This window comes from Sminthopsis crassicaudata, chromosome 3 (genome assembly GCF_048593235.1).
Source record: "Sminthopsis crassicaudata isolate SCR6 chromosome 3, ASM4859323v1, whole genome shotgun sequence".
Classification (NCBI taxonomy): domain Eukaryota; kingdom Metazoa; phylum Chordata; class Mammalia; order Dasyuromorphia; family Dasyuridae; genus Sminthopsis; species Sminthopsis crassicaudata.
In genome coordinates this window covers 443,240,441-443,258,539 of record NC_133619.1, presented here as the reverse complement: position 1 = coordinate 443,258,539, position 18,099 = coordinate 443,240,441, and the positions used below count along the sequence as shown (strand labels likewise).

The 18,099-nt window shown below is 32.6% G+C and overlaps 2 protein-coding genes across 5 annotated transcripts in view; one reads left to right on the top strand and one right to left on the bottom strand.

The window, feature by feature from the left end:
• KLHL23 (kelch like family member 23) overlaps positions 1-12,734 on the top strand; it is a 77,159-nt gene extending 64,425 nt beyond the window's left edge. For all 4 annotated transcript variants that reach the window (XM_074303160.1, XM_074303163.1, XM_074303161.1 and 1 more), the window contains 2 exons: positions 2,431-2,583; positions 10,385-12,734. In XM_074303160.1, the coding sequence (XP_074159261.1) occupies positions 2,431-2,583; positions 10,385-10,695 (464 nt within the window). In that variant the 3' untranslated portion in view covers positions 10,696-12,734. The remainder of the gene's footprint in view (positions 1-2,430; positions 2,584-10,384) is intronic.
• The window catches only part of CFAP210 (cilia and flagella associated protein 210), a 116,287-nt gene that overhangs the window by 97,064 nt on the left and 1,124 nt on the right, over positions 1-18,099 (bottom strand). The gene's annotated exons all lie outside the window — the stretch shown is intronic.

Sequence of the window (18,099 nt, the reverse complement as noted above, 5' to 3'; positions counted from 1 at the left end):
TCCCCTTCTTTCTTGTTCTTTCTAAGGAATTAAAGAAAATGTGGAAATCTGTTCAATTGTGATCCATTCCAGAAAACCAAGAGGCTTAATTTATGTCTGGAAATTTCTCTTCATTATGAAAGATCAGGTTGACCCAAATCTTTTAGCAAGTGGTTTTTGTGATAAGAATGTCCCCTACATTCAGAAACTAACATCTGTACTCAGATGTACAAGTAAATGTCTTCTCAAAACATTTGTCACTCTCTAACATGGCCTAAGATTGGTATAGTAATATTTTAAAACATGGGAAAGGATAAATTGATTACAGAAAGAAAAGAGGGTAGGCTAAAATCCATGTCCTTTTTTGGTGCCTGTACTTTTAATTATTTCCTTCTGTCACCTACAGAAGATGCAAGGGAATCTGAAATGTCATTTTTGGCAGATATTAGAAATCTGGAACGTTTTCCTGCTTATTTGTATTTCTTTAGGATTTCAAAATATGATTTTATAACCAGGCATATTTTTTCATTAAGTTGTATGTTTTATTGCCAGCTTTCTAACTTATTTTTAAAATCCACTTCATAATTTATTCACTATAAAAGAAAATGCCGAAATAATGTGTAGCTATAGTGTTGGGACTTTCTGTCTTTCCAGAGCTTCCCCAAAGCTGACTGATAACCTTCATTCCTTTTATCCTGGTTAAAATTGAAATACTTCATGGATAGTTACACTTTAATCTATTATTTGTTATTTATGCCTTTGCCTCAGTCCAGCCCTGAGGGGTTCACATGTTGAATTTTCTGCTTCTTACTTTGCCCTAAGGTAGATGAGATATTTTAAAATTTTTCTTTTATTTCCTAATTCTCATGTGTCCTAGTATAAGTTTTTTCTAGGTAATATATGTGTCAAGAAGAAGTACTAAAAATGTTTCCTTAGCTGTTATGGAAGCAAATGATTTCCTAAAACATTTTTTGATCCTCCTTGTGGGTCTTTTATTTCAAAGTAGAAATTAGTGCATAGGTTAAACTAATATTCACATCTAAACTAAACTCATTTTATTCCCCTAAGACATTCTTTCTTCCACTTTATTTGCCTATTTTTGTTATGAAACCTGGGGATTATCTTTGCTTGTAACCTTTTATTCCTTACTTCCTACATCCCTTCATCATCCTTCCAAATCTAATTCCAAAGTGTCTTTTTAATAAAAATAGTAATTAATATTAATCTAGATTGCTTTTCTCAGGGAAGCCTGGGAAGTAGGTATTACAGGTATAATCCCCATTTTACAATAAAAAAACTAAGATTCTGAGAAGTTATTTACCCTTGGGACATCTCTAATAAGTGGTAATGATCATATCTTTGTTTCCATTGTTCCATCCCCAGTTTAAGTCTTACCTGACTTTTGGATTATTGCAGTAGGCTAACTGATTTTAGTCTTTAATATCTCCTCACTTTAGTCCATCGTGGATGTTAATAATAATGGCTAACATTTATATGGTGCTTTAAATATGTCATGTACTTTGTTATGTAATTTACAATTATTTTATTTTATTCTCACAATCTTGGGAAGTAGGTGAATATCTCCTTTTTACAGGTGAGGAAACTAAGGCAGTTTTAGTGACTTGCCAAGGGTCACAGAGCAAGTAAGAGTCTGAGGCTTAAGAGGCCTGGTACTGTTCACTGCACCATGTTGCTGCCCACCATCTGATGAATTTTTCTAAAACAAAGCACTGAACATGTTACCTCATTGCTCAGAAACTTTCTTTCAAGATGACCCCAACCTATCTTTTGGTCATTTTTTCTTATTTTTCCCTATCTTTCATCTAAATATATTACCTTTTCCCAAATGTGTCTTGCTTTCCTACTTCATTTTTACTCAACCTGTTTTTTTTTCTCCCCAAATACCCTTACCAATATTTGTATTTGTAAAAATTATTTCCATTTTTCAAACTCTAATTAAAATATAGCCTCCTTCATTAGATCTTAATTGATTTCTCCATCAGGAGTTCTAACCCTTTTTGTGTCATGAACCCTTTGGCTGTTTAGTGAAACCTCTGACAGATCCTTCTGAAAATAATGTTTTTAAATGCATAAAATAAATAGGATATAAAGGAAATCAGCAATGTACTTTTTCTTTTTAAAGTTCATGGACTCCAGATTAAGAACTTCTGTTATGCCTAACAATGGTTTCTTCCTCTTTTGAACTTTTTAGGAATGTTCTCTTTTTAACCCATTTTAATGGCATTTATTGTGGTTGCCTTATACCATTTGTGTTATGCTACCTCTTTCCACTAGGCTGTTAGTTTCTCGAAGACAGAGACTGTATCTTAATATTGTAGTCTCATCAGCTCCTTAGCTTTGTGATAAATATATGTGTTAGATCTATTTGATCAATGGTCTGATCTTAATTAAGGTAATTTTAATCAAGGTATGATTTTAATTAACATACAGGTGTAGGAAATGCTACTGCGTGTGTCTTACGGGAAATCATCTATGTCATTGGAGGCCACTGTGGTTACAGGGGAAGTTGCACTTATGATAAAGTCCAGAGTTACAACTCAGACATTAATGAATGGAGTCTGATCACCTCTAGTCCACATCCAGGTAAATAGAAACACTTGCCTAACATGTGTTCTCCACTTAAAATGTGCCTGTGTAACATATAAGATTAAAAATGTTTCTTTGTATGGTGGATTTAATGTATGTGGTACCATGCTCCCTCCCTCTTTTTTTTTAAACTAGCTCAGTGATTTCATTTGAGCAGAACATTCCTTCACCCAGATGGGTTGGCATTTGTTCTACTCACTTGTCTTAGAAAGTTGCCTGGGGCACCTAGACTTTAGGCAACTTCCTAGGAGGTATCAGAGATGGGGGAGTTGAATCAGCTCTAATTAACTCTTGAGATAGGTTCTCTATTCACTGCCATTGTTCCTGCTGATATCTTGTCTCATAGTTAAGTATCCTTCAAACTAGAATTTAAATTATTTGAACAAATATTTTCAGTTATATTTTTAAGTGGCGTCTTTTTCAGTAATGTCTGGTTTTTCAAGACTCCATGGATCATGTACTATCTGTGAAGCTTTCTTGGCCAAGATACTATAGTGATTTGTCATTTTCTTCTCCAGTAGATTAAGGCAAACAAATTAAGTGATTTATCCAGGGTCATGTAGCTAGAAAGATCAATTTTGAACTCAGATCTTTCTGATGCTATGTTTAGCATTTCATCCACTGAGCTATCTAACTAGGCCCTTTTAAATGATTTATACTACCACAAAAATAAACATTTCATTTCACTGTCATTAAAATATATCTAATGGATTTTCTTTTTCTCTTCTTCTTAGGTTCTTTTTTTGTTATCTATGTTTTGGTTCATTTATTTTACCTGTGTTTCCAAAACCTTGATTTTTATTGGCACATTCAAAAAAAGCAGCTTTTTTTGTGAACTCAAGGAAAGCTTGAGGTCATTATTTCATTTTGAGAATATACACTCTTTGATAAAAACTAAACTATTTATTAATCATATTTAGTGGTTCAGAAGATATTTAATAAATATTATTTCAGTGTTGCATAGATAGCTGTTAGGTACTTTCCAGACATAAAGAACATATTTTCTGAGGAGTTTTGCCTTCCATGCTTACTTTTGTCTTTATTGGTGCCTTTGATGAGTATCTTGGGAAATCATAAACTATAGCATGATGACAGTTGTACCTTGTATTTAATTTTTCTGTTAAGGAAGAGCCATATCAGTTGGCATTGCTTTTAGCCATTTCTTATTTAGCAACAGGTTTCCAAATGGGTGACTGGACATTATAATTGAAATTCACAAATTTGTACCAGCTATAGTTATTACAGATTAATACCTTTCTACTGATCTGCTTACAAATTGTGTTTCAAGTACCATTATTTGTGATTTTATTTTTTGAAAAAAAAAAAAAAAGATTTTTTATTTGGGTTCCTCTGCCCCCCCCAATTCATATTATAGAAAATACAGTGCTCAAGAGAAGCAAAGTAAAAAGGAAAGAACTCTTGCGAACCATATCTCTGTTATGGTTATGCTTAAAGAGTGCAGGTTTAATTTGATTTTACTGTGATAATATAAAAAAGAAACTAGAGGTGGAAAGGAAATTGTACTAGAAAAAGAGGAAAGTGGAGGTAAAATGAGGGAAATTATCTCATGAAGAGGCAAACAAGACCTATTATAATTGAGGGGGAAAAAAGGTGGGGGATGAACATTGTGTGAATCTTAACTCTCATCAGATTTGGCTCAGAGAGAATATTAGACATATTGGATTTCACAGAGAAACTTGTCTCACCTATAGGGAAATGGGAGAGAAAAAAGGGGAAAAAAAGGGAGGCAAATAAAAGGGAAAAAGTAATAGGGGGAAGACATAAGAAAGGGAGAGGGATGCTTGAGGCAAGTGGTGGTCAAAAGTAAAATACTAGGGAGGAGGGAAAGGAGGAAAGGAAAGAGAGAAGCATAACTTGGGGTAAATAAGATGGTGGGAAATATAGAATTAATCATTTTAAACAGTGAATGTGAATGGGATAAATTCTCCCATAAAATAGAAGCAGATAGCAGACTGTATTAAAAGCCAGAATCCTATAATATGTTGTTTAGAAGAAACACAGTTAAAGCAGATTGATACTAGAGTAAAGGTAAAAGGCTGGAGCAGAATCTATTATGCTTCAGGTGAAGTAAAAAAAGGAGGGGTAGTGAGCCTGATCTCAGATCAAACAAAAGCAAAAATAGATCTAATTAAAAGAAATAAGGAAGGAAACTATATCTCGATAAAGGGTATCATAGGTAATGAAGTAATATCAGTACTAAACATATATGCATCATGGTAGAGCATCCAAATTCCTAGAGGAGAAGTTAAGAGAGCTGCAAGAAGAAATAGACAGCAAAACTATACTAGCAGGGATCTCAACCTTGCTCTCTCAGAACTAGATAAATCGAATCACAAAATAAATAAGAAAGAAGTTAAGGAGGTAAATAGAATTTTAGAATAGTTAGTTATGACAGATCTTTAGAGAAAATTTAATGGAGACAGAAAGGAGTACACTTTTTTCTTGGCAGTTCATAGAACCTACACAAAAATTGACCATATATTAGGGCATAAAGACCTCATAATCAAATGCAGAAAGGCAGAAATAGTAAATGAATTTTTCTTAGATCATAATGCAATAAAAATTACATGCAATAAAAAACAAGGAGAAAGTAGACCAAAAATTAATTTGAAACTAAATAATCTAATCCTAAAGAAAGAATGGATGAAAACAAACCATAGAGACAATCAATAATTTCATCCAAGAGAATGATAATAATGAGACAATACCAAAATTTGTGGGATGCAGCCAAAGCAGTTATTAGGGAAAGTTTATATTTCTTGATCCTTACTTGTATAAAATAGAGAAAGAGAAGATCAATGAAACTGGGCGTGTAACTTAAAAGCTAGAAAAAGAACAAATTAGAACCCCCCCCAATTAAATACCAAATTTGAAATTCTGAAATTAAAAAGAGAATTAATAAAATTGAAAGTAAGAAAACTATTGATTTAATAAAACTAAGAGTTGGTTTTTTGAAAAAAACAACAAAATAGATAAACCTTTAGTTAATTTGATTAGATAAAGGAAAGAAGAAAATAAAATTGTTAATCTCAAAAATAAAAAGGGAAAACTTTCCACCAATAAAGAGGAAATTAGAGCAATAATTAGGAGTTATTTTGCCTAATTATGTCAATAAATTTTATAGCTAAGTGAAATGGAGGAATAGCTACAAAAATAGAGATTGTCCAGATTAACAGAAGAGGAAATTAATTATTTAAATAGTCCCATTTTGGAAAAAGAAATAGAACACGCTATTAATTAACTCCCTAAGAAAAAATCCCCAGGGCCAGATGGATTTACATGTGAATTCCACCAAACATTTAAAGAACAATTAATTCCAATGCTATACAAACTATTTGAAAAAATAGGGAAAGAAGTCCTACCAGATTCCTTTTATGACATAGTTATGGTGCTGATACCTAAACTAGGTAGAGTGAAAACAGAGAAAGAAAATTATAGACCAATTTCCCTAATGAATTTTGATGCAAAAATCTTAAATAAAACATTAGCAAAGAGGTTACAGAAAGTCATCCCTAGGATAATACACTATGACCAAGTAGGATTTATTCCAGGGATGTAGTGCTGTTTCACTACTAGGAAAACTATTAGCATAACTGACTATATCAATAACCAAACTAACAAAAATCATATGATTATCTCAATTGATGCAGAACAAGATTTAATAAAACCCAATACCCACTCCTATTAAAAACACTAGAGTGTATAGGAATAAATGGAATTTTCCTTAAAATGATCAGTAGCATTTTATCTAAAACCATCAGCAAGCATTGTATGTAATGGGGACAAACTAGAACCATTCCCAATAAAATCAAGGGTGAAACAAAGCTGCCAACTATCACCTTTACCATTAAGTATTGTATTAGAAATATTAGCTTTGGCAATGAGAAGAAAAAAAAGATTAAAGGAATTAGAATAGGTAATTAGGAAACCATATTATTACTCTTTGCAGATGATGTGATGATATATTTAGAGAACCCTAGAAAGTCAATTAAAAAACTACTAGAAACAATACACAACTTTAGGAGAGTAGCAGGATACAAAATAAATCCACATAAATCATCAGCATTTTTATATATTACCAGCAAAGTCCAGGAGCAAGATATATAAAGAAAAATTCCATTTAAAATAACTATTGGTAATGTAAAATATTTGGAAGTCTATCTGCCAAGGCAAAATCAGAACCTATATGAACACAATTACAAAATACTTTCCACACAAATAAAGTCACTTCTAACCAATTGGAAAAAATATCAAGTGCTCATAGGCCACGTGAATATAATAAAATTGTCAATATTACCTAAATTAATCTATTTAGTGCCATACCATTCAAACTCCCAGGAAATTATTTTACAGACCTAGAAAAAAATAACAGAATTCATCTAGAAGAACAAAAGGTCAAGAATTTCAAGGGAATTAATGAAAAAAATGTCAATGAATGTGTCCTAGCTGTGCCAGACCTAAAACTATATTATAAAGCAGTGGTCATCAAAACCATTTGGTACTGGCTAAGAAACAGAGTAGTCAATCAGTAGAATAGATTAGGTTCACAGGACAAAATAGTTAATGACTATAGTAATATAGTGTTTGACAAACCCAAAGATCCTAGTTATTGGGGTAAAAATTCACTATTTGACAAAAACTTCTGGGAAAATTGGAAACTAGTATGGCAGAAACTAGGCATTGGCCCACACCTAACACCATATACCAAGATAAGGTCAAAATGGGTTCATGACTTAGACATAAAGAGCGATATTATAAGCAAATTAGAAGAACATAGTTTACCTGTCAGATCTGTGCAGAAGAAAGGAATCTATGTCCAAAGAAGAACAAGAGATCATTATTGAACACATAATAAATAATTTTGATTATGTTGTTAAAAAGTTTTCATACAAACAGACAAGATTAGAATGAAAGCAATAAATTGGTAAAACATTTGTACATTCAATGGTTCTGATAAAATCTAAAATCTAAAATATATAGAGAACTGACTCAAATTTATAAGAATTCAAGCCATTCTCCAATTGATAAAAGATCAAAGGATATAAATAGACAATTTTCATATGAAATTGAAACCATCTTTAGTCATGTGAAAAAATGCAGATTAAGACAACTACACACCTCTCAGATTGGCTAAGATGACAAGAAAAGATAATGACAAAGGTTAGAAGGGATGTGGGAAAACTGGGACACTAATACATTGTTGGTGGAATTGTGAACTGATCCAACCATTCTCTTTGATCCAGCAGTGTTTCTACTGTTTATATTCCAAAAAGATCTTAAAAGAGGGAAAGAGACCTGTATGTGCAAAATTGTTTGTGGCAGCCCACTTTGTAGTGGCTAGAAACTGGAAATTGACTGGATGCCTATCAATTGGAAAATGGCTGAATAAGTTACAGTATCTGAATTTTATGGAATATTATTTTTCTGTAAAAAACAACCAGCATGATGATTTCAGAGAGAGACTGGAGAGACTTATATGAACTCATGCTAAGTGAAATGAACAGAACCAGAAGATCATCATACATAGCAATAACAAGTTTATGCAATGGTTAATTCTGATGAATGTGGCTCTGTTCCAATGAGGTTGTGAGAGAGGACTGTGAGAACTAAGTATGGATCCCAACCTAGCATTTTCACTTCTTTTGCTCTTATTTGCTTGGATTTAATTTTCTTTCTCATTTTTCTTCCTTTTTGATCAGATTTTTCTTGTGCAGCAAGATGATTGTATAAATATGGATGCCTATATTCGATTTACATATATTTTCCCATGTTTAACATATATTGTATTGGTATCCATAGGAGAGGGGGTTAGGGGAAGGGGAAGGAAAAATTGGACACAAGGTTTTGCAAGGGTCATTGTTGAAAAATTATCCTTCCTTATGTTTTGCAAATAAAAAGGTTCAATTTTAAAAAAAGAAAAGGGGGGAAAAAAAGAAAATATGGGGCAGCTAGGTGGAGCAGTGGATAGAGCACCAGCCCTGAATTCAGGAGGACCTGAGTTCAAATCCTACCTCAGACACTCAATACTTCCTAGCTGTATGACCCTGGGCAAGTCACTTAACCCCAATTGCCTCAGCAAAAAAAACAAACAAACAAACAAACAAAAAAAGAAAATACAGTGGATAGAGAAAACTCTACTTTTGTTTTTTTGTATACATAGTGAATTCACAAAATTTTAATTTTCCCTCACTTGTTTTAAGTCAGAATATATAATTATAACCAGTATTATCCCCAATTACACAAATGTTAATAATGGTCCTAAATATTGATATTTAAAAAGAAAATGATGAAAATATTGCTACTAGACATATTTTGCCCCTGAAGGAATAACAATAACCTAGGTTAATGTTGTATTTCACCATTTACAAGACTTGTGTGTACATAATCTTTTCTGCTATTTTACAACCATTGAATAAGTTTTGTAATCTTTATATACAATGCCATACTCTGTGAAAATTTATATGCTCCAATGTAAAATATTGATTTTTTTCCATGAAAAATATTACTTTATAAGACATAAATATAAAAGCTAAAATTGACTTTGTTTTCTTTTCTTTTGTTGCTACTTTGTTTTGTCTTTAATTTTTAAAGCCCAAAAGAAATTGATGTTATTTTAAAAAGTAAAGACCATAGAAAAAAGTGGATTCTTGGCATCTCTGTCATTGACTTTTTTGTGGTTTATAGTGATGGTAATGGTGGTAGAAGGTAATAATAATCCTTTCTTTCAACAACAATACTGTATGAGGATGTATTCTGATGGAAGTGATATCTTCAACTAAGAGAAAATCTAATTCAGTTCCAATTGATCAATGATGGACAGAATCAGCTACACCCAGAGAAGAAACACTGGGAAATGATTGTAAACTGTTTACATTTTTGTTTTTCTTCCCAGGTTATTTTTACCTTCTGAATCTAATTCTTCCTGTGCAACAAGAAATTCGGTTCTGCACACATATATTGTATCTAGGATATACTATAACATATTTAACATGTATAAGACTGCCTGCCATCTAGGGGAAGGGGTGGAGGGAGGGAAGGGAAAAATTGGAACAGAAGTGAGTGGAAGGGATAATGTTGTAAAAAATTACCCATGCATATGTACTGTCAAAAAAAAAAGTTATAATTATAAAATTAAAAAAAAATGAATGCTGGAAATTATCTATAGGGGTCATCCAACCTACAAAAAGACAATGCCTATAACATATCCTAAAAATGAGTTATGTCAAAATATGACTCTGGGGAAATTCATAATGAGGGTTCTGCATATATAGGTTCTCTTTGTTACTCTGAAGATTCAATTTAAATATAACATTTGTGGACCATAGAAGCAACTTTTGTAGAAGTGGAATGGAGGTGAAAGCCTATAGCACTGTCAGATTCCATATTTTGAACTAGGTTTTAACTATATTTTGACTATACTAGTCTAGATGGCACAGAGGATAGGGTTCATGGCCTGGAGACTCCTCTTCCTGAGTTCAAATGTAGCCTCAGATATTTGCCAGTTGTGTGATCCTGGGCAAGTCTCTTAACCCTGTTTGCCTCAGTTTCCTCATCTGTAAAATGAGCTGGAGAATGAAATGGCAAACCACTTCAGTATCTGCCAAGAAAACTCCAAAATGGGGTTAGAAGGTGTCAGAAACAATTCAATAACAACAAAGTATACTTGTCTGATGTGTATGTATGAATTTAAAATTTGTGTGAAACTCATTAATTTGCTGTAGCCTTATGTATTTTGTCTATGTTTTAAAATTATTTTTCTTCTTTTTCCTTTTCAAAGAATATGGATTGTGTTCAATTCCATTAGAAAATAAGCTATATCTTGTTGGTGGACAAACCACAATTGCAGAATGCTATGACCCTGAGCAAAATGAATGGACTGAGATAGCTCCCATGATGGAAAGGAGAATGGAATGTGGTGCCGTCATCATGAATGGATGTATCTATGTAACTGGTGGATATTCCTACTCAAAGGGAACATACCTTCAGAGCATTGAGAAATATGATCCTGAACTTAATAAATGGGAAATAGTGGGTAATCTTCCTAGTGCCATGCGTTCACATGGATGTGTTTCTGTATTCAATATATAGTGTAACTTAGAAAATCACTAAGTAGCAAAAAACCCCAATCCACACTTAGCAGTGTATCAGTAGATGAAAGAATCTTATTTGGTATTGAAATATTGTTTGGACACTGGAACTGCACACTCTACTTTTTAAAAGTAACATCTTTATTATTTACTTGGACACTTATTATGCATAATAAGTGGTAGAAGTTTAAAGATATTTGTAGTCATGAGTTGCATCTCTTTATCACAGTATTAACATTGGTAAGATATCAGAATCATACTGTGAAATTGACATTCAGTTTCTTCTGCCCTTAGTGTCAAGGGCAATGCACATTAAACTACAATCTAATAGATGATTGATGGTAATAGAGGAAATCTTTTCTACCTCTATATATGACTTTTCAATATTTTTGAAACTGTTTTCAGCTCAGTACTGTGGAATGTAACATGAAACTAGACACAATCATCTTGTCTAGTTTTCTTTTTCTCATGCAGTTTGTATAATCTTTTCAAGTGACTTGATAGTTATTTTATATTTACTGAGTATAACAATGTTATATAAAACAGTCACTGCCTAAGAGTTTACAACCTAATTCTGAAAGGATAGCAAAACTGAAAAATGAGAGAATAAAATTGCTTTGTAGAGTTTGTATTAAATAGCAACAGTCTTTTTCTAAAACAAATGTGAACTTTTTATGCAAGCAAGGTTAAGGTTTAGGTTTCTGTGGTTTTGCATGTGAAAAAAAATACCCAGTATCATCCCTGACTAGAAATATATTTACCATTATACAGAATATATTTTAGAGCTGGTCAGAACCTTGGTATTTTTAACCCAATAAATTAATTTTTTTTTCTTTGAAATGGATAATGAGGAAGGCTATATTAGGCTATTTGTTTAAATTTTAAATACTGAAGTAAAAACAGCTTAAAATGTTTGAATTCTTTTCTGTTTTAGAAATAAATGACTATACAAAGAGTTAAAAAAAAATCCTAAAATAAGAGGGATTGTTTTGAAACGCAGTTTGAATTAGTAAAAAGCATTTATAGAATAGAATAGAATGTTAGAATTGGAAAGGATCATCTAGTCCAATAAAGCAGAAAACTGAAAAGATACAGAAACAATGAGAAATTAGATTTACCAAACTGACCTTGTATATGAATATATTTTTAAAAATAGTTGTGAATTTGTAATTGTCTTCTGCATGCTATCATTATTTAGATTTTATCTAGAGTTCTTCAAGATATTGTTTGTCACCCTGCCTTTTCTGTACATCCTTTCTTGATTATCCTAACTCTCAGTGATCACTTCTTTAAACTCCTGTAATTCTTATTGTTGGTACACAATCCTTCTAGAGTATTAAGATTCCTTTTTTTTTTTTAATGTTAAAATATTTCAGATTCCCACATTATAGTAGTTTGATTAGTATCCACTGATTGAGAAAGTATAATCACAAAAGCCTTCTATGAATTCATCAATATTTGAAAATTTATTTCTATTTTATTAATCATAACAGCATCTACATACATTTTAAAATAGTATTTTGTATATATGTGAGACATTTATTTATTTAGGCATAATTTTTTTTTTTATGGATTAACAGAGCTCTTGCAATAATTCCCTCACAGCCCACAGGTTTGGATCCACTGTCCCAAAACATTCATCTACAACTAATCTGTAGTAACAAATCCAATACTAGTTTGCATAGTTAGAGAACTAGACTAGATGATCTTCGGAGGGCCCCTTTCAGATCTAAATCTATGATCCTATAATCTTTTAATGTATTTCTCCTGTCTGACAGATTATAAGCATGTTCATGGCAGTGACATTGTCTTTTACCTCTTGTTTCCCCAGTGCCTATCAACTGTTCCCTGTAATAGTAGGTATTAAATAAATTAATGTTTGTCAACAATATCAATTATTTGTACATTAAAAAAAAACTGGTTGAAATGTTTGAAGTTTGTGCTACTAAGTACTTTTTAACAGTTTTTTAAAAATCTTATTTATGTTTTTAATTTGCACTCTGAAAAAAAGGATTGAATAAAGGTGAATTTCATCTGTGTTTGAATTATCATTAATTTCGAACTAGTTACTTGAATTATGTATGCTTTTACTAAAACAGGCGAGACATCTTCCTCACAACAATAATTATTTTTTAAAAAAATATTAAAATGTGAAACTTACTCAATATTCTTTAATTACTATTAATTTTTAAGCCTCTATAATCCTTGTAAGCCCCAAGGATCTTTTTATTAACTCTCATTCTTACTGATAAGTTTGGTCTTAAGAACTTGGTTAGCAACTATCTCCTCTTCAGGGCTGAGGGATACCACCTGTTGAGGAGGAGGAAGAGATAATTGGCTAATGCTATTGTCCTGAACTTCTTTCCCCCTAAGATTAACAATTGAAAATCATGGGGCAGCTAGGTGGCACAGTGGATAGAGCACCAGCCCTGAATTCAGGAGGACCCAAGTTCAAAAATCTAGTTTCAGACACTTAACACTTCCTAGTTGTGTGATCCTGGGCAAGTCACTTAACCCCAGCCTCAAGGGGAAAAAAAAACAAACAAAAACAAACAATTGCAAATCATATTGTCAACCCATCTAAAAGATCTTTAAGAAAGAGCCATTATTAAGGTGGTATGACAAGTTGGCACAAAAATACCTCTAAATTCTGTGACAGTCTCCTTCAAGTTCATGCAGGGTCCCGGGAAAAGTGAGCTCAAATTTAGGGTGCACATATGGTAACATCACCTGGTTATTAGAAGCCCTTTTTTATTATTCATGGGGTACCAAGATGTTGCCTCCTTAGCACAGTTTATTTTGTGTGTTCTTAAAGAGAATGAGTGCAGTTTGTCCTTGATTTCCAAAGTAAACACTATTAATAGTTGATCTGGGTACAAGATTTAATACATCACTGGGAATATGGGAAGTGCAACATTGTCCAGATCCTTAAAAACTAGAAAGTTTTCCAGGAGCATGAAGGCCCATGGTTTATTGATTGTGATCTTTTCTCACTTGAAGTGTCTAGCTAAAATTAAGATTAACATTTTAAAATTTGTCCTTTAGTTTTAAAATGAAAATAAAATCAAAACAGACATTGAGAATAGCATGGTGCTATCAAAACTTTTTTCCAGTTTCTATAGCACTAATTTTATTTAAAGACACACTAGTATTTAACTTTCCTAAAACATATAAGTTCTAAAGTATAGATTTTTTTTGTCTGCTGTTAGCCTTGTGACTAATTCTTTAAGTTCTAAGTCTGCTAATCTATTATTCCTCTAAAATGTATCCCAAATTATCCCTGTTCTAGGCATAGTAACCTTAATAACCCTTTTATAACTATCTTAATCCTTACCTTAACAATATTCCCTGTCCTCTTCTGATATCTTCCATAGTGCCCTTTGGCATCTAGTTCTGCCCTATTTCCCATAATAAACAATTTTTCATTGATCCTTTATTGCCTTTAAACTTAGAAAAACTACACCAATTCAAAGAAAAGGAAACATGGCTTTTTCTGAGGATATATCTCTCATTCTTATTGAGTTTTGCAAATAAAAGGCTTGTTCCTTACTCCCTGATGCAATTTCAATCTCTTGTTCTTCTACTGAATCATATACTACCTTCTTATTCTGGTTTTTGTAACTGCAAACATGTAGGGGGCCTTACTCACTTAGCTACTGCTCCCTTCAGTAACTTTTAGCACTGTTCTTAGTCTTCCTATATTTTGATGAACTCCTTTACATATGTATGCTAATTAACTTTAACTGGGCTCTCACTGCTATTTGGAGTCGTGTGATCTAGAGGACAATCCTCACAAGTCTGCACCATACTTAACAGAATTGGGTTCCTGTTCAGGGTGCTAGCTCCCAACGAGAAGAGAGTTATCAGATTTTTCTTGCATTACCTGCAACTTCCCTCATCTCAAATTTTTTGGGGAAGAGCTCTTAAATCAAACTTAGCAATGGCTCATAACTAGTGTCTTCCCACAAGTGGATTAATAAGATCATTTCTTGAAAAGATTCCTTTTCCAAAGTACCTATCTGATAAAAAAACATTTATTTCTTCTACTACAAAAAGAAATGTTTAAAACATGGGAGTCTTGATGTGCAGTAACGAATATCTAAAAATTGAGACAATAATCTATTACCTATTGTGCTTTAAAGGTAATGCACAATTTGGTACTAATGAATAGGTATTTCCTTTTCTCCTCTGACCTATAATTTCTTGGCGAGCCAGGGCATGGTATGAGTTTTATTACTCCTTTCATCTTTAGCATCTTGGCATTTTCTCCTGGTAGTGGTTCTTTTGCATAAAGTTGCAGGAAACACCTTCCTTTGGGCAATAGTACTCTTGGTAAGCACATGTTTTTGCTGCCATGTGCTCACAGTTGCAATTGCTGGGGATGGAAAATTCCTTTTCCTATTTCTGACAAGCCAAGGGAGAGTCAGCAGAATCTTAGGCAATATGCTCAAAAGAAGGGAGGAAGAAAATAGGGTCTCTCTCTCTCTCTCTCTTTTTTTTTTCCCCCCATTTTAGCTTACTGAATGGGCAGCTCTCTGGGCTCAATTGCCAGCCATTTTAGTTACAACCCTCCCAGCATGAGGACCAATAAGAAACTTCTTAGTTGTCTTGAAATTCAAATCATTCTGGGCTGTGTCAGAGTATGTATCCACATGCATAGAATCAATGAGAACATACCCAGTTTCAATGGGAACATGCTCCAGACCAGCAAATCAAGAGAGCCTTTTGGTTACCTTCATTACTGTGAGAATCTTCTATTCTCTAATAATCACATTGTTCATAAGATATATTCTATAACTTTCTTCTCAAGACCTTAACTCTATCAGCTCCTTTAGTCTTAGTTGAGAAAATTGAGACCAATTGCTGTTTTTAAAGCAAAATGTCATAATGGTGAAATCAAGGCGGCTTATCTTCATGAGTTCAAATCTGGCTTCAGATACTTATTAGCTATGCAACTTAGACAAGTCACTTAATCCTGTTTGCCTCAGTTTCCTCATCTGTAAAATATGCTGGAGAAGGAAATGGCAAACTACTTCAGTGTCTTTGCCAAAAAACTTCAAATGGGATATAACTTGAACAACAAACTTTGTTTGGAGAAGGAACAACGTGAGCAATCTTAACTTTTACATTAATAAATTTACAAGATGACAATATTCACCAAAGATACAAAGGAAAAATTCACTTTTCTTGTTTCAAATAAAATATGTATGAAACCTATGTTTTTGTAGATTTCTCAGGATAACTCATATAGACCCTACTTTGATGATAATGGAAATTGTTTTAGATATTCTAAAATGTGTGGTCAATTCATGTTATCTTTCTTTTTTTAAAAAAATAAATTTGCCCATTCTGGCCTCTAACTCCAAGAATTCTGACATTTTTCTTTATTTTTTTATTTCTTTATTTTTAGGACATGATAAAAGACCATAGAGGTTTTTTTGCTGAGGCAATTGGGATTAAGTGACTTGCCCAGAGTCACACAGCTAGGAAGTGTTAAGTGACTGAGACCAGGTTTGAATTTAGGTCCTCCTGACTAAAGGGCTGGTGCTGTATCCACTGAGTGACACTTAGCTGCCCTGAAGGGGCCTTTTTTTTTTTTTTTTTTTTTTTTTTTTAAAAAACCAACTTTTTGTCTTACAATTATTTAGCATTTTCCCCTCTCCATGAAAAAAAAACAAAACAAAACCTCTGGTCATATAAGCATACTCAAACAAAACAAATTCCTACATTGATCATGTCTAAAAATAAATCCATGAAGGAAAACATTCTAAATATTTGTTCATCTCTTCTGTCATGAGGTGGATAGCATTCTTTGGTCCTTAAGGCTCTGGAGCAATATAATCATTGATCAGAATTTTTAAGTTTGTCATAATTATTTATTTTTACAATATTTTTATTGTTCAGTCATTTCATCCATGGCCAACTCTTCATGACCCTATTTGGGGTTTTCTTTATAAAGGTACTATAGTGACTTGTCATTTTTTTCTTTTTCAGCTCATTTTAAGACTGAGGAAATTGAGACAAAGAAGGTTAAGTGACTTACTCAGGGTCATGCAGCTAGTAATTATTTGAGTCCACATTTGAATTCAGGAAGAGGAGACTTTCTGATTCCAGTCCAGGTAATATTCACTTTGCTACCTGGCTGTCCCTACAATATTGATGTTATACATTCTTCTTTTGGTTTTTTGCTTACTTCATTCTATCAGTTCCTATAAGTTTTCCTAGGTTTTTTGAAAGCATCTTTCTTCGTTCTTACATTATAACAGCAATATCCCATCATCTTCATGCAGCATAGTTTGTTCAGTTGTTCTCCAATTGATGGGTATTCTCTTAATTTCTAATTATTTCCCATAAAAAGAGCTATTATAAATATTTTTGTACACAGGACTTTTTCCTCTTTTTATGATAACTTTGGAGCATGGACCTTTCAAAAGGCCCAGATATGGTACTACTACCAGGTCAAAGGGCCTAAGCATTTAGTAATTTTTTCAGCATAATTCCAAATTCTTTTCTGGAATGGCTGTATTAATTCATAGTTTTGCCAATTATGTATCAATGTCTGTTTTCCTTTGTTAAATTTCTTGTTTTTGTCAACTTTGACAATGCTAATAGGTGTGATGTGGAAACTCAAGAGTTGCTTCAATTTGCATTTCTCTATTATTGATTTGGAGCCCTTTTCATATGGTTATTGAGAAACTAAATTTCTTCCTTTGAAAACTTTCATATTCTCTGACCATTTATCAATTGGAGAATGGTTGCTATACATTTAAGTTAATTACTTAAATATCTTGGAAATTAGGCCTTTATCAGAGAAACTTGCTGCAATGATTCCCCTTCTCCTTTCTAATGTTAGCTATATATATATATATATATATATATATATATATATATATGTTAGCTATATACTCTGTAGAAGTAAAAGGACAGGTCCTGGGTCAAATGGGTTTCACTTTTACATTTACATTCTTGGCACTTAGCACAGTTCTTGACATTGGTAGGTGTTTAATAAATGATTGCTAGTTACTTTTAAACTAATCTTAATCATCTAGAAAAGATCCAAAAGATAGGAATAAAATCATACATAAAACCACAGTGTGATAAAAGGACATAAGCTTTAACATTTTACTCTACATGTCCTCTCTTTATATATGTTATTATTTGTGGGACCTTAATGAATGTAGGCAAGTCTTCCTACACCAAGTATTGTTTTAAGGATGTTTTAAGGGAAGAAAGGATAAGAAAAGTCAACCTTGTCTTTGGAATTAAGAAGAATGGCTTTTAAGAGAAAGTACAGGACTTAGAATCAGAAATTCCTAGACTTCAAATACCATCTCAAATACTTAATAATTGTGCTACTCTGGATAATTTACTTCTTTGGGTTTCAGTTTTTTTTAATTTTTTGATC